The sequence below is a fragment of the Mustela putorius genome, unplaced genomic scaffold (genome assembly GCF_011764305.1).
Source record: "Mustela putorius furo isolate JIRA1106 unplaced genomic scaffold, ASM1176430v1.1 tig00000174_pilon_pilon_pilon, whole genome shotgun sequence".
In the NCBI taxonomy this organism is placed as follows: Eukaryota; Metazoa; Chordata; class Mammalia; order Carnivora; family Mustelidae; genus Mustela; species Mustela putorius.
The window spans coordinates 34481727-34495827 of NW_025421304.1; the positions used below are offsets into that span (position 1 = coordinate 34481727).

The 14101-nt window shown below is 43.3% G+C and overlaps 1 protein-coding gene across 1 annotated transcript in view; it reads right to left on the reverse strand.

Moving 5' to 3' along the window:
- Positions 1 to 14101, reverse strand: part of ADAMTS18 (ADAM metallopeptidase with thrombospondin type 1 motif 18) — a 69813-nt gene that overhangs the window by 36061 nt on the left and 19651 nt on the right. Inside the window, exons 6-9 of the mRNA XM_013057004.2 lie at positions 10951 to 11123; positions 7413 to 7543; positions 6511 to 6634; positions 5544 to 5788 (exon numbers count right to left, since the gene is read on the reverse strand). Coding sequence (XP_012912458.2) covers positions 5544 to 5788; positions 6511 to 6634; positions 7413 to 7543; positions 10951 to 11123 — 673 coding nt within the window. The remainder of the gene's footprint in view (positions 1 to 5543; positions 5789 to 6510; positions 6635 to 7412; positions 7544 to 10950; positions 11124 to 14101) is intronic.

The following is a 14101-nucleotide window of genomic DNA, read 5'->3' on the forward strand; positions in this document are numbered from 1 at the left end:
CTCAGATCTCTGTAGAGAACTTCGGATTGTGACTGTGGTTTGGGACAGCAGGGGCTGGAAGCAGGTAAAGGAGAAGGCTGGTCTCTCGGCCTATCCCTCCTGACTTTGGTCAGAAGTTCTCCTTTTGCTTGCTTTATTGATATTATTTGAGTACAGCTGGCACATGATGTTATATTTGTTTCAAGTGCACAACATAACGATTCAACGAGCTCATTCATTACGCTCTGCTACCCTGTTCCCAAACGCAGCCAGCATCTGGTCACGTGTTTTCTTCCTCACCTGCGTGGATGACTTCTCAAGAAGGCTCTATTCTTTCAATGAATGAATATATTTTATCACTGGATGCCATTTATTCAGTAAACATTTTGCGGGGGGGAGGGGGCATCTACCATGTCCTAGATATCGTGCCAGTTTGGGAGGCCACAAAGAGGAGCAAGTCTTCTTTCTGCTCTTCTGGGGTTTGGGGTGCTATAAAAGCCTTTTAGGACACTGCCCTAGGATGTAGGGGAAGACATGAGCCTAGCCTCATTTCTCAAATAAGAAGACTGGGACCCAGGGAGTTTAACTGACTCATGCACAGCAACATAGGGGAATAGCAGAACCCACCATTTATATATATCCCTATTCTAACCCATGTTGCTTCCAACACGAATGGGATCCATATCAACACTCACTCGTTATAGACCACAATGCTTTGGCAACCTAATTTATGTCATAGCCGTTTGTGCGTCTTCAATGCCTCAGACAGGACTGGGCATATAATGGGCACCCAATGAATGTTGGCTTAATTTTCCTTTTTTCAGACATGGAAGCAAAGAAAGGAAAACTGCTCTGAAGGTAGGTATCGAGCTCAACACACACCAGAATGGTTGAAGATGGGAGCTAGTCAAGATACTGGGAAGATCTGATTGAGACATATGAAGGAGAGAAACATTATCCACCCCTCCCCCAAGTGTCATCCCCACATATTTTGAAAAACATACCCTTCTGCTAAATTTTATACTATAGTAAGAACCTAGTGAACATTCAGTAATTTTAAGAGGCCAAGAGAGAAAGTGCTTTTTTTCATAGACTTATGCTTTCTGTGGATGGAATAGCATTTTTCATTTTGGTAGGTTCCCACACTTTGATTCCAACATCCCACAGGGCTGTTAAAACACATTCAACATTTTTATATTGGAGTGAACATATTTTTGGCTCCCAAAGTATTCATTTTGGTTCAATCCATAGCTGTACGGAAAGGCACGTGAACTTTATTTAACTTCCTTTAAAGAATATAGTCATGGATTACTTGGATACAGATATATAGTTTCATTTTGGAAAATGTAAGTTATTGCTTATTGTGATTTTAAGTTTAAAAAATCACTGTGTTCTACTGAGTTTGGAAAGGTATGAATATGTGATAAAAAATGACCAGAAATTTGATGATGTCCCCCTGAGTGCAATAAAGAATAATTTAAATATTAAAGTCATTAACCTAAATTCTTTTAAAAGATAAAATAGACATAATACTAGGTTACTAGATTTGATTTTCTCTTTTTCCACTAACTTAGTTGCAACTTTTGAATAAAACCATAACTCCTTTAAAAATACAAGCAAGGCCTGTCCAATTAATCATACAAGTTTCCCTCTAGATTATTTTCAGACAGGTCACATTCCTAAGATATTAATTTAAGCTTTCTTTCCGTCTGTAAGTAGAATGAGTCCATAAAACAAGATTCTGTATAACAATAGCTAGCAAATATGACCTTAATCCTTTGTGGCAAAACTATGGCCTTGTATTAATAGATGATATTATAGTTCTTATTATATCCCTGTAATAGTAAGGAATTATTTAAAACAATACATATGTGGTTGGACCTAGGGAAGACTTTCCCTTTTTATAATTTTATTTAGAGTTAGCCAGTATTTCTCCTTATATTTTGACCTATTTTAAAGGAGGTGTCTGTCTTTGCAAGGAGACAGGTGACGGACCTGGCCAATTTTGGAGAACTCCATCACCAATTGAGGTTCTCCTTCCCTTTCTCAAAAAATAGCTCCATCAAGAAAAATTAAAGACCTGATAAACATGCCAAAGATTGTGGGTCAGGGCAACATAATATGGATGAATGAGATAAGCAGCTATGTTTAAATTAAGCAAAGCATAAACAAAAATTCTTAGCCCCAGGCTGGTACAATGTTCAGTGACAATGTGTCAATTATCTGGTTAATTTCATCACTGAAGACAATGCCAGGGGATATTATTTCAGTCCCAAAGATGAAAGCAAGAGGGAACTCTGTTATTCTGCTTTGCTTGTTCCTTTATTTCTTGTCTTACTCTTTGTTGTGGTTTCCTGCAGATAATATATGTTTAATGGCAAACCTTAAATTACAGGCAAAATTGTGAAAACCTACTCGAGAAGCTTTATGTTTATGAACAAGACTGGAGAGAGAAACAATGACCAAAAATGGTAGCTTGTCATGAAATAGTAAATTTCTCCCCGGGAATGATTTGCACTTTGTTCTGATCGCTGGCGGCAGGCGCCGTGAGGGGCATCTCACCCCACTTCCTGACTTTAGGTTCTTTTGCAGCCACAGACCTTGGATTGTGTACATTTGCTCATAGATGGATCAAAGGCCTCTTGGCAAAACTAATGAAGCGTTGTTGCTCTAAAACGAATACCTTGCAAGCTAAATACACCTCTTGAAAGAAAATACAACCTTCCTGCAGAGAAGGAAGAGATGTTTCCCACTCAAATACTTGATAGAAAAGAAAAAGAACATTAGAAAAAAATAAAGTTTTGAAAAAATATCCAGAAATCTTGAATCAGAATTCCATTTCTGTGCGTTATGTTTAATGAAAGTTTAATTCCAGCAGCTCAACCCACTGCTGAGCTTCCAACCACCCTTAGTCCGGGTTTTTTTTTTAAGATTTTATTAATTTATTTGAGAGAGAGAGAGAGAAACAGCATGAGCAGGGGGGAGGAGGCAGAGAGAGAGGAAGAAGCGGACTCCCTGCTGAGCAGGAAGTAGAAACCCAAGGAGGACCACAGATCATGACCTGAGGCAAAGGCAGACTCTTAACCTACTGAGCTATCCTAGGACCCCTTTAGTCCAGTTTGATTTGGAGTTCCTGCTCTAATCTCTGAAATGGAAGAGTTGAGAGGATTGGAAGACTTTTTTCTAACTGTATGCAGCTTCTCTTCAAGTAAGTGGTGGGAGATCTCTGAGGAATGTCCCACCACACAGAGATGACAGGACCTAATATCTCAAGTGACAAAATAATAGGAATTTAAATGAATTAAGTCATGGTCACCATCTAGAACCAAGTTTGGCAAATTCAAGTAGCTACTGGGACCAAAAGTTCCCTGTTGTTAGGAGATGTCCAAATCTCTATTTTTGTAAGAAATCACCTGATATTAAAGCATCTACCCATTTTGTTTCAGTATTTCACAGATGTGGGAGCTGGATGTGGCTGGTAGTCATGAGTTTGCTAGCCATGGTCCGAGGTTTTGATTTTTACCAGTTTGTTTATGTATTTATTTATTTTAAGCAGACTCTACACCCAGCATGGAGCCCAGTGCACGGCTTGAACTCATGACCCTGAGATCATGAGATCAAAACCTGAGCTGAGATCAAGAGTCAGATGCTTAACCAACTAAGCCACCCAGGCATCCCCTGGAGATCTAGACTTTAAAAAAATATGTATGTGAGAAGTTCAGAATGCAAAGTGATGAGAATGGTTATACCATTATGTGACCAGTACTTACTTCATAAGCACTGAACTTGTCTTCAAGTATCCTTATAATAACCCTAACACTTAGCTAGTATTGTCCACCCATTTTACAAATAGGGACATGAAGGGACAAGGGTGTTAAGAACCCTAACCCCATAACTTGTTCAATGTACATAGTTAAGAATCTGTCCTCTTGGGGCGCCTGGGTGGCTCAGTCAGTTAAGTGTCTGCCTTTGGCTCAGGTCATGATTCCAGGGTCCTGGGATGAAGCCCTGCCTTGGGCTCCCTACTCAGCGGGGAGCCTATTTCTCCCTCTGCCTCTGCCTGCCGCTCTGCCGACTTGTGTTCGCTCACTCTGTCAAGTAAATAAATAAAATCTTAAAAAATAAATAAATAAAAGATCGTTCCTCTTAACCATACTCGGTATACAATAACTGACTTAGAATCCAAAGTGACATGTTTTTTTTTTTTCCCCAACGGTCTTCTACTTGTCTTTCTTAGTAAATGTTTAAAGGCAGCGTGTTAAATACTACTAGTTAAATTAAGCCGAAGTTTCCTTTATTTGAGAAGAGAGCGGCATGACTGGAGTGTAGACATCATGCTTATAGACGGAGGGAGGGGTGCTGGGGTGGCTCAGTCGGGGCAACGTCTGACTGCTGATTTCAGCTCAGGTCCTGATCTCGGAACATTGAGTCCGCTTGAAACTCTCTCCCTCTCCCTCTGCCCCTCCCCCGCCTTCATACACTCACTCTCTAAAATAAATAAATAAATAAATGCTCGTAGCTGGAAAACACTCGGACTCCAGCTCAGTTCTGCTTTTTCCCTAGCTGTGTGTTAGGCAAGCCTCTTCACCAATCTCCCACTTCACTGCTTATTTTCCTAGCGAATCGACGAGGCAAGTTTTCTCTCCCAATTTCTAGGTCAGAAACTGAAACACAGGAAGATAATCTGGAGTGTCTGGTAACCTCGACCCACGTGAGCACGGCTCCCACACCACCGGCAGCAAACGGGACTGCCTCTGGGAGCAGCGATCGGCCCCACTTTGCGCACAGAAAATGCAACCTCAGAGACACTGACGCAGACAAGGAAAATGAACGTGAGATACTTGTCCTGCAGAGTCACCAGCAGACAACTGGCAGACCAGGACCCACTCATTTTTCTTCTCCTATCTCGAAGGAAACAACAACCCAACCCACACAAGGAAGGTGATTTTCTCTGATTAAAACTTTCTGGGCAGGGGCACCTGGGTGGCTAAGTGGGTTAAAGCCTCTGACTTTGGCCAGGGATCGAGCCCCACATTGGGCTCTCTGCTACATGGGGAGCCTATTTCCTCCTCTCTCTCTGCCTGCCTCTCTGCCTACTTGTGATCTCTCTGTCAAATAAATAAATACAATCTTTAAAAAAAAAAAACCAACTTTCTTGGCATTCAAGCAAGTGTTCTTTCTACTCTTATCATTCTACTGTCCCAGGCCAGGCGACTGGTGTGCTGAGTAACTCCAATGGGCTCTCTGAATGGCAGACACAGACAATATGGAATTACCTAAAAAGCATTCCTACTGCATTCCTTAGCATTCACGGCAGTCAAGGGCAAGGCTGAGTGGTGGGCATGTAGGTCTGAAAATCTGTGCATTCTCTGAGATCCACTGGCCTCCTGCCATCTTTCCCAGAATGGGGATCCTGTCTCTTCCTCTTTGCACTTTGCAACTTAGCTTATTAGGAAACACATCTGAGCCAAAGGGAGAGGCACTCTCCAAGCTAGCTTGAAGTGGGGCCATCACTGTCAATGTAGCAGGAGGCACAGAGCGCTAAACAGATAGAAGGGGCTTACTTCAAAGACCAGCGTCTCGTTGGTGGGTCCTGGCGCATACAGGCGTTCTGGGTGGTTGAAGGTCCGCTGGTATTCAAACACGGTCCCAGCAAAGGGGAACTCTCCGGGCCAGTCGATGTTCCATCCCCCCGTGAGGTAGTACTTCTGGCCCAGGCTTCTGACTGCAAGGTGACTGGAAGAGAGGTGCAGCTCCTGGACCTCGATGCTTCGGGCCCCCGCTGGGATGGTAACGACTGGATAATATGCTAAACGGGAAGAACAGAACAGTGCTGTTTTCCATGATGCACACTGCAGAAGTGGGGCTGAAAATGTGCAGAGACACATTTTCAAAAGTGGACAGCGATATCCACTTTTACAGAGCAGAGTTGCTGAATCATGAATGGACATTCATTCCTACTCTATGGAGTACAAATAAATAATTTTTTTTTCATTTTTCAGGAGGAAGGAACACCAGAAAGAAAGTGTGTGTGGACAGGAGGTACACACTTCTTCCTTCCAGAACAACCAAGGCCACGAAACTCAAGGACCCTTTTTATCTTTCATCTACTCAGAAGAAACTTAGCGCCATGACCTCAGTAGTGATACTCGGGCAACAGGGCTCCAGGTTTCATTTTACTCAAGATTCATTTAGATCATTGCTTCAAACAGTCATCTGATGTCGTGAGTGGGGATCATGATTCACATCTTGAACCGTAAGTTTCAAAATCTGTTCTGTGTTTACCAAAGGCCTGTGGGACATTAGACACACGGCAAAGTAAAAGGCATTTGATCGACACATCTCAGAGTTGTGCGTGTTGACGGAACTCCTCACACTGAGAAACCATCCATCCTCCCTTGTTCCTGGGAGGTATCAAAGCCATTGTCCTGTGTGTGTCAGGGGAGCTGGGAAACAGCTCGGTCATGGCCAGCGTGACCGGGACTTGCTCAGTGGCAAAGCCACAGTGATGAAACCACAGGCATCTCTTACCGTTGGCTTTATGCTGATTGAGGTACAGGCCTTTGTAAAACTTGCAAGTTGAATTATCCCCTTTGCAAACACCACACGCATCCAAAACTGCTTTAGAGCCAAGTTCATGATCGCATCCCACTGGCTGTGACAAAAATAAAATAAAATAACAACAACAAAGAGAAAAATCAGAAAAGCCAATGGCTACTAATAATCAAGAGATAACGGGGGCTCTATCTTCAGAACATTAGAAAGATAGTACAGCTTTAGGGTTAAAAGCAGAGCCTCAAGTCTGGGGGTTCAAATCACTCCTCTGCCTTTACCAGATGCGGGACTAGGGCAGTTACAGAACGCACCGAAAGTTTGCTGGGACTCTTCATCGGGAAAACTGGAGCCCCAAGTCACTGCTGCTACTAATGGCAGGCGAGCTGATTTGGGCCAGCTCTCCTGCTGAAACATAAAATGCTGAGCCCCCCACATAATCCCTCACCCTCACCACACACACAATGGAATTAAAAGGAAGACCAATTGGCAGGAAATAGTAGTCCTATGTCACAACACATCTGTGAGGGTCTGACCACACAGGGAACACACTTAGCCAACATGCAATGGAAGTTTACTGCTTTCCTTTACATTCTTATTTAATTTTTGCAACAACCGCGTGGAGTAAATATGTCATCCTCTCCACTGCATACTTGTGGAGACGGGGGAAGAGGAGCTAAGGATGTCAGACGGTCCCGCAGAGCGACAGTGGGGACGTTCGAGCCAGTCTACACATCCAGTGTGCAAACACTGGTCTTTTCCCCTAAGCGGCCTTTTCTCCAGACACAGAATCTCTTGTGCCACTTCTCACGGTACACGTTTGGTAGGAGGAAACGCAAGCATGACGACACACACAGCCCAGAAAACAAAGGTCCTCTTACTTCACAAATCCCATCGATACAAACGTCCTGTTTGTTTGGGGAGCAAGGGGTTCCGTCTTTCACCTTGCCCGACATCGCAAAAAAGAATTCGAAGTTCTCCGCCTTGCAGTACAGTTTACATCGATCTGCCTCTAGAAGCAAAGAGATCAAGACAGGACGTGATCAGGAGGAGATCACAGGGCAATGACATGATGGCCAGAAGGATGAATTAAATTTCTTTAGAAAGAGATCATGTCTAAAATGGGAAATGTTACTAGTTTTTAAACAACAACAACAAAAAAAAACGGTCAGATTTGGCCCACAGGTGATAATTTGTTGACTGTGATTAGGGACATGGATTACTTCAAAATCTATTCAGGCAGTTAAGAGAAAAAATTTTAGGTACTTTGGGGGGAAAAAGGGCCATATGGTTTATGTTTATAAAACATACAGAGAATAATCCTATCATGAAAAGGAAGAAGACCCAAATAAACTAAACCTAAAGGCTAAAAAATGTAACTTTTATTGACCATAAATTCCCTGAGAAGTTTCTGGTATCACAGGCAAAAAGAAAAAAAAATGCAGTATTTCTACAGAGCGCTTGTATCAGAAAGGAGTTATGCCAATTCCCCAAATACAAAGCGTTCTTGGCCAGGCCAGCAGCTCCAGAGGACATTTCTCCCAAGAGACCGTGCGTGGGCGACACCACACAACAGCCCTGATAACATTTGTACAATGAACGTGTGAACAGTCTGCAAACCACTGGGCTCATAAAACCTCTCGATAAAAGACAAAGTCAAAACTTAAATGTGAAAGTAGTTAGATTATCGTGATCCAAATATGCAGAGGGGTCGATGGAGTGAAAGTTTTACCTTTACCTAGAAATCTCTTTGAATAGCTTTATTCAACACCTCGTAATATTTGCATCAGACATTACGGAAGACGTTATCGAAGCCCTTTCTTTTTCTCCGTCATGCCCAGGAATGCACAAGCTCTAAAAAGTTCAGTTTTACCCACAGAGGCTCTGGGGCAAGTTTCTCAACTGGTCTACTGGAAACACAAACACCTCTCTACTGCAAGACAAAGACTGTCTAATGTATAAACGGTCTTCCCTCATACTTCCCAACCTGCATGAACGCCACCAGACCTTCAAGCCATGGTCAATGTTTCCCGATCCCGAGTTCGTATCAGAAGGAGAAGAGGGAGAAACCAAAGGCTTTAATTTTTCTGTCTCCCTGGGCTGGGTCTCTTCTCCTTGGTGTAGTTGCCCCCACATCTAGCAGAACGGCTCCTACGGGAGAAGCGCTCAGTAAACAGCCACTGAGCAACTGAATGAAGTGACCCGCTCCCTACTCAGTCGGGCTGCCACTGAATTAGTGAGACACTTTTGAAACCAAAAAATAGTTCACATGTTAGAAAATGTATGTGCTTCACTGTCTCGTGTCGTGAACACAGAACCTATTTAAAGGGTTTGTTTGGGGTTTGTAACAAAAAACACATAGTGTAAACACAGCATTTGAACGAAAGACGCGATGAATGTGGGAAAGCCCCAGGGAGACCCAAGAAAACAGAGCAGGGTGCAGAAGGGGACGTGAGAAGGAAGGACAGCAGGGTCGGGGGAAAGAGCCATGCGTCCGTAAGAATCACGGAATGACGGGAGGGTTCTACCGAGAGACAAGACATCTTCAAATGCTGGAAATGAAAGCAACTGCAGGTGTTCTAGCTAATGGTCCCGGGGCACCTGTTTGTGCAGTGCCCTGCATGGATCAGCGCACGGTTCCTGATAGAATGCCTCCAGTGATGGAGAGCCGGCCACTCGGAGACGGGAAACACCTCCATGAGGGACAGTTGGTGCTTATTTATGCACTCATTCGTTCTGAAAATTACAAATACGTGCCAAGGGCTGTTCTCAGATGCCGGGGGCCCAAGCATGCTCAAAACGGACGAAGGCTTTATCCCGTGGAACGTGAATTCTCCTGGGGACGGAGAGACTGAATAGCGACGATGGGATGTAAACTCAGGTGTGCGTAAGAGCTACGAAGAACAGAGCAGTTTAGGAACGGGAGGATTACCCGAAGGAAGGATATTCTGGGCAAACTAGCAAGGGAGGCTTCCCTGAGGAGGTGCCATGGCGGGGAAGGTCTTAGCCCTTGAGCTAACCCTGCCTGTCCTCTGAAGTGATTTCCAGTTACTCTAAATCCTTCTCTAGTTACTACCTCTGGATTTTTGCAGGTACCGGGTTTCTTCTCTCTTTTTCTTGGCAAGTTTCTGAAGAATTGTTTTTTGGAAATGCATGTCTTCCCAGCTTTGTCACTGAGGTCCAAGAGAAATGACAGACAAGCTAAGTGCACAAGCACACGTTTGTTCCATCAAGCAAGAAAGAGGCGTACCATGAAGTATTGCTTCAAAAAATGGCTGAAAACTCCTAAATAAACCCCGTACATATTATCTCTCAGCGCAACTCGAAACACTGGAAATAACAAGAAAGGGCTGAGTTTCTACTTGAAGAAAGACGCACCTAAAAGTAGACACTTACAGACTGCTCACTGTGGTTGCAGAATTTTCATGTTTGTCCCTCTCGTGCTTTCAGAGGCCACCGATGACCCAGAACCACACAGTGCTCCTGCGGCGGCTGGGCTGGTCCTGGGCAGAGCCGCACTATCATCCCCCTTGTTATGGCCCTAACTCCACTGGCTTCTCTATGGTGATCGACAACTTGGGTTCATTTTGAGATTTTTGCCCAGCGATGGCCCTAGTCTTATCTCCTACGAACTGCCACTACATTCCATGTCTTCCCAGTTGACCCGTGTCCCCTAGGGGCTCCTACTTATCCTTTCTCAAGCGAGGAAGGCTGAGTTTTGGTACAGCAAGGGAATGGCAATAATAGGAGGCAAACAACCAGAACAGTGACAGCTTTATCTGCAAAGGTAATGGGAAGCACATTAAATGTGTACATTGCAGCTAAAATAAATGCTTTGATACTTCGGTAAAACAAAAACAGTTCAATTTAAAAGGTAAAATACAAGTCACAACTTTAAGTAATAATAAGCACTAGGAACCCAGTATGGAGACATTTTTAAATTCTTGGCTATGTGTGTGTGTGTGTGTGTGTGTGTGTGTGTGTGTGTAAAATACCCTGCAAACAGGCCTTCCGTGCGGGCAATCATCTACTTGTCAATTGCTGAATATGGCTTCTCTATGGGGCATATATGGTTTCATGGGTTTTTGGTCTGGACAACTCATACCAATTGCAATTAACATCCCTGGGAGACTTAATTGCCGGAATGTCAAAGGTAAGTTTAGAAACATAAGTACATTCCAAACACATGAACCCGTTGGCTTACAGATGTGGGGGAAAAGGGGTGTCTTGTGAAAAAAAAAAAAAGTGTGGAAAAATAAACAAAACCTATGGAAGTGAATGAAAAACTGGGTCAGGACGGGTCTAGGGGATGACGTCAACATCAAAACTCTTTTATGTAGGCAGCAATTTCCCCGTGTGTTCATCCACATTACTGTCCCCAGAGAGCCCTATTTGTTGGAGGTACAGAGACCAAATTACCTTCCACTTTGGTATAGGGTTTCCACTGGTAGAACCATCCACGGAAAGGTTTGCTGTTGTACTCTGCACACTGCTGGGCTCGGAAATCCAAGCTATTTTCATTACAAGGGTTAATATTGCACAGCTGATACATACGGCTAGAACCTGGACAGAACTTGCCACCATACTGAGGCCTAAAAATAAAATGAAAGGGCTTTAATGCAAGCAAACAGCGGGCTATGGTCACAAACAATAATGTAAGGAGGGACAGTCAAGGGGACTGTTGTCAGAAGGCGTGCAGCATATACAGTCTAGTACAGGAAAGGAAATAATGGACGACACGATGTGCCGTGTCCTGCCTTGTATCCATGGCAGAACCCGTCCATCAGGGACCCGCTCTTTCTTTTCCCGATACAGCTCTTAGGGAGGCATCACCACTATTCAGCAACCGGAACTGGCATATTAGAGAAAACCGATTTGTCATCTCCGATGCCAGTTTTACATTCTGGCAATTTCCTTAAAGAATGATGAAAGCGCATTCTTGACACTCCTCGTGTTACCTGTGTTAGCAAAATTTATAAATGCACCCGAGTGTTCTCACTGATGTAGACAGATATGTGTCTGCGCGCTACACACACACGAACACACACACAACCCAACTGGTATCACAGCTCTTCAAATGTGGACCCGACCTACTCCCCAGCTTTCCTCCCATTTCTGAACACCCCCAGCTTCCTCCAGGGTGCTGTCCGCCTGCTGCCACGCAGAAGGTCAGGGCACTGAAATGAAAGAGCCAGAAGCCCCATCTGCCATGTCCTCCTATCCGGCTCTGCCTGTCACCGAGCCCACGCTCTGCCTACTGGCTGACTATTGTATATTTCGCCCTGGTCGATCCTCAACTGTGAACAGAAATTCCCATGTTTTCATCTGCATAATCACTTTTTAACTTGGTAGGTGGCCTATTCCTCTCCTGCCAAGCACAATGGGAAATGGATTTCCAGAATAGGGAATCCCAGTAGAACATAAATAATTATGATCTAATGGCCGGCTCTTTAAGCTCTTGGTAGGTAGACTGCAAAAACCAGAAAGCAATCTAAAGGAAAAAGGAGCATAAACCAAACTGAGAATGACCAGTAACAGCTTATCCAGCTTCTTCCAGGCACAAAGCAATTGCTTTTTTGTGTGTGTGCTTTTCTCCAAAGGCTAAAACCCAACTATGGATCATCTCATAGAAAAGCTCAGTGCAAACATGTAACATGAAAGAAGGCTCCAGGTTAATAAATTTGTGTGATTAAAATTCCTTGTCTCTTTAGGAAGCACAAGAATGCTATAAAACACCCCTGGATTTGCTTCAACCTATTTTATCAAATCCTCGTGCAACTGCTTGCTGAGATGGATTCAACAGAAACGGGAAGCGTCACGCCGCCAGAGCGAGATTTTTTTGCTATTTCAAAACACTCTGGAGCGACTACTTAAACATTCAGCAGCCATTGTGCTACATCAAATCCCCGAAGACATCTTAAATCATTATCTGAAAAGCACTTAGAAAAACCTTAAAGGGCCCTACCACAGCTTTACTATTCCTGGTCATCTTTACAAAGCGTATTTAAAACTTTTCTTAGTTTAAGGCATTCTGTCTGCGATTTTATAAATAATCTTCATTTAGACTCCTCAGTCTCGAGAAAGCAAAAGAGGACGGCATGGGTTACTTTCCCAACTCAGAAACCGTAACACAGAGATCTCAAAACCTCCACAGCACCCTTTCATTTTGTAGATGGGTGAGAAGCCTCATAAAACTTGCCTAATGCCGATCACATAGCTAGCAAGAGACAGGGCACAGCGAAGCCCCTCCACCTTTGACTCCCCAGGATCCTTTCCCTGCCCCACTCCACCTGCATTTAGCTGAGTTAGGCAGCAGAGGCCGGCAGGGGAGAGGAAGACAGTCAGGCACGATGGTTAGGGGGTCGGCCTTCTATAAAGAGACAGATCTGGATTCAAATATTCCGCTGCCTCTTCCCAGCTTATCTTTAGGCAATTTTGTTTAACCTCCTAACCTGTAAAATGGGGGCAGATATGATGATTAACTGAGATACTGTTTGTAAAGATTTCACAGCTGAGAAAGTACAGAAGCAGTCCAGAGGCCATCAGTAGATGAGTGGATAAAGGGGTCGGGTATATATATACAATGGAATATTACTCAGCCATCAGAAAGGATGAAACCTTGCATTTGCAATGATGTGGACGGAGCTAGAGGGTATTGTGCTAAAGGAAATGAGTCAGAGAAATGCGGAGAAATATGATCTCACTCATATGTGGAATGTAAGAAGTAAAATGATCATAGGGGAAAAAAGAGAGAGAGATGAACCAAGAACAGACTCTTAACTCTAGAGAACAAACTGATGATTACCAGCGGGGAGGTGGGTAGGGGGAAGCGGGTAATAGGTGATGGGGATTAAAGACTACACTGATCATCATGAGAAAAAAATAAAATGACAAAAACAAAGGTCACAAAATAAATGACATAAATCTTCAAAAAAAAAAATTCACAGCTGAACCTAGGGCAGAGTTAGCACAAATCCATCATAACTTTAAAGTGCTTTCTGGTTCTAATGACTGGCAAGAATTTGTACTTTTCCATCAAATCCTCAAAAACATGTACTTTTTTCTGCAGCTGTAAACAGGAGTGTTAGGATAAACTGACAGAAAATTCTACCGTGACATTCTTTGGTGCAACAAGATTAAAAACGAAAACATAAACAGTCAGAAAACAGATGTCTGGGAATATGATTTTATCCTTATATGAGACCGATATAAAGGATATTCGTTTTTACTTCTGCATAATTTATCACGTCCTGGCTACAAATGGTTACAGTATTGGCTGGCTGATCAACAGAACCAGACAGCCAGACAGACAGATGGACTCACTCCTGGGTCCCTCCGGACTTTCTTAATAAGAATATATGATAAGAGGATCCAGAAATCAGTGTTTTTTTAAAGCACACTTGGTGATTTTGATAACCACCTGAGCCTGGAAATCACTGGCTGAAAAATGGGCTGGAGATTTAATTCAATTATTTTTCCAGAGCTAAAAAATAGCATTATTTTTTTTTCTCAAATAGACTTGCATTTTAGGAAAGTTCTAGAATGCCTTTGCATGTTTCGTTTTCACTTT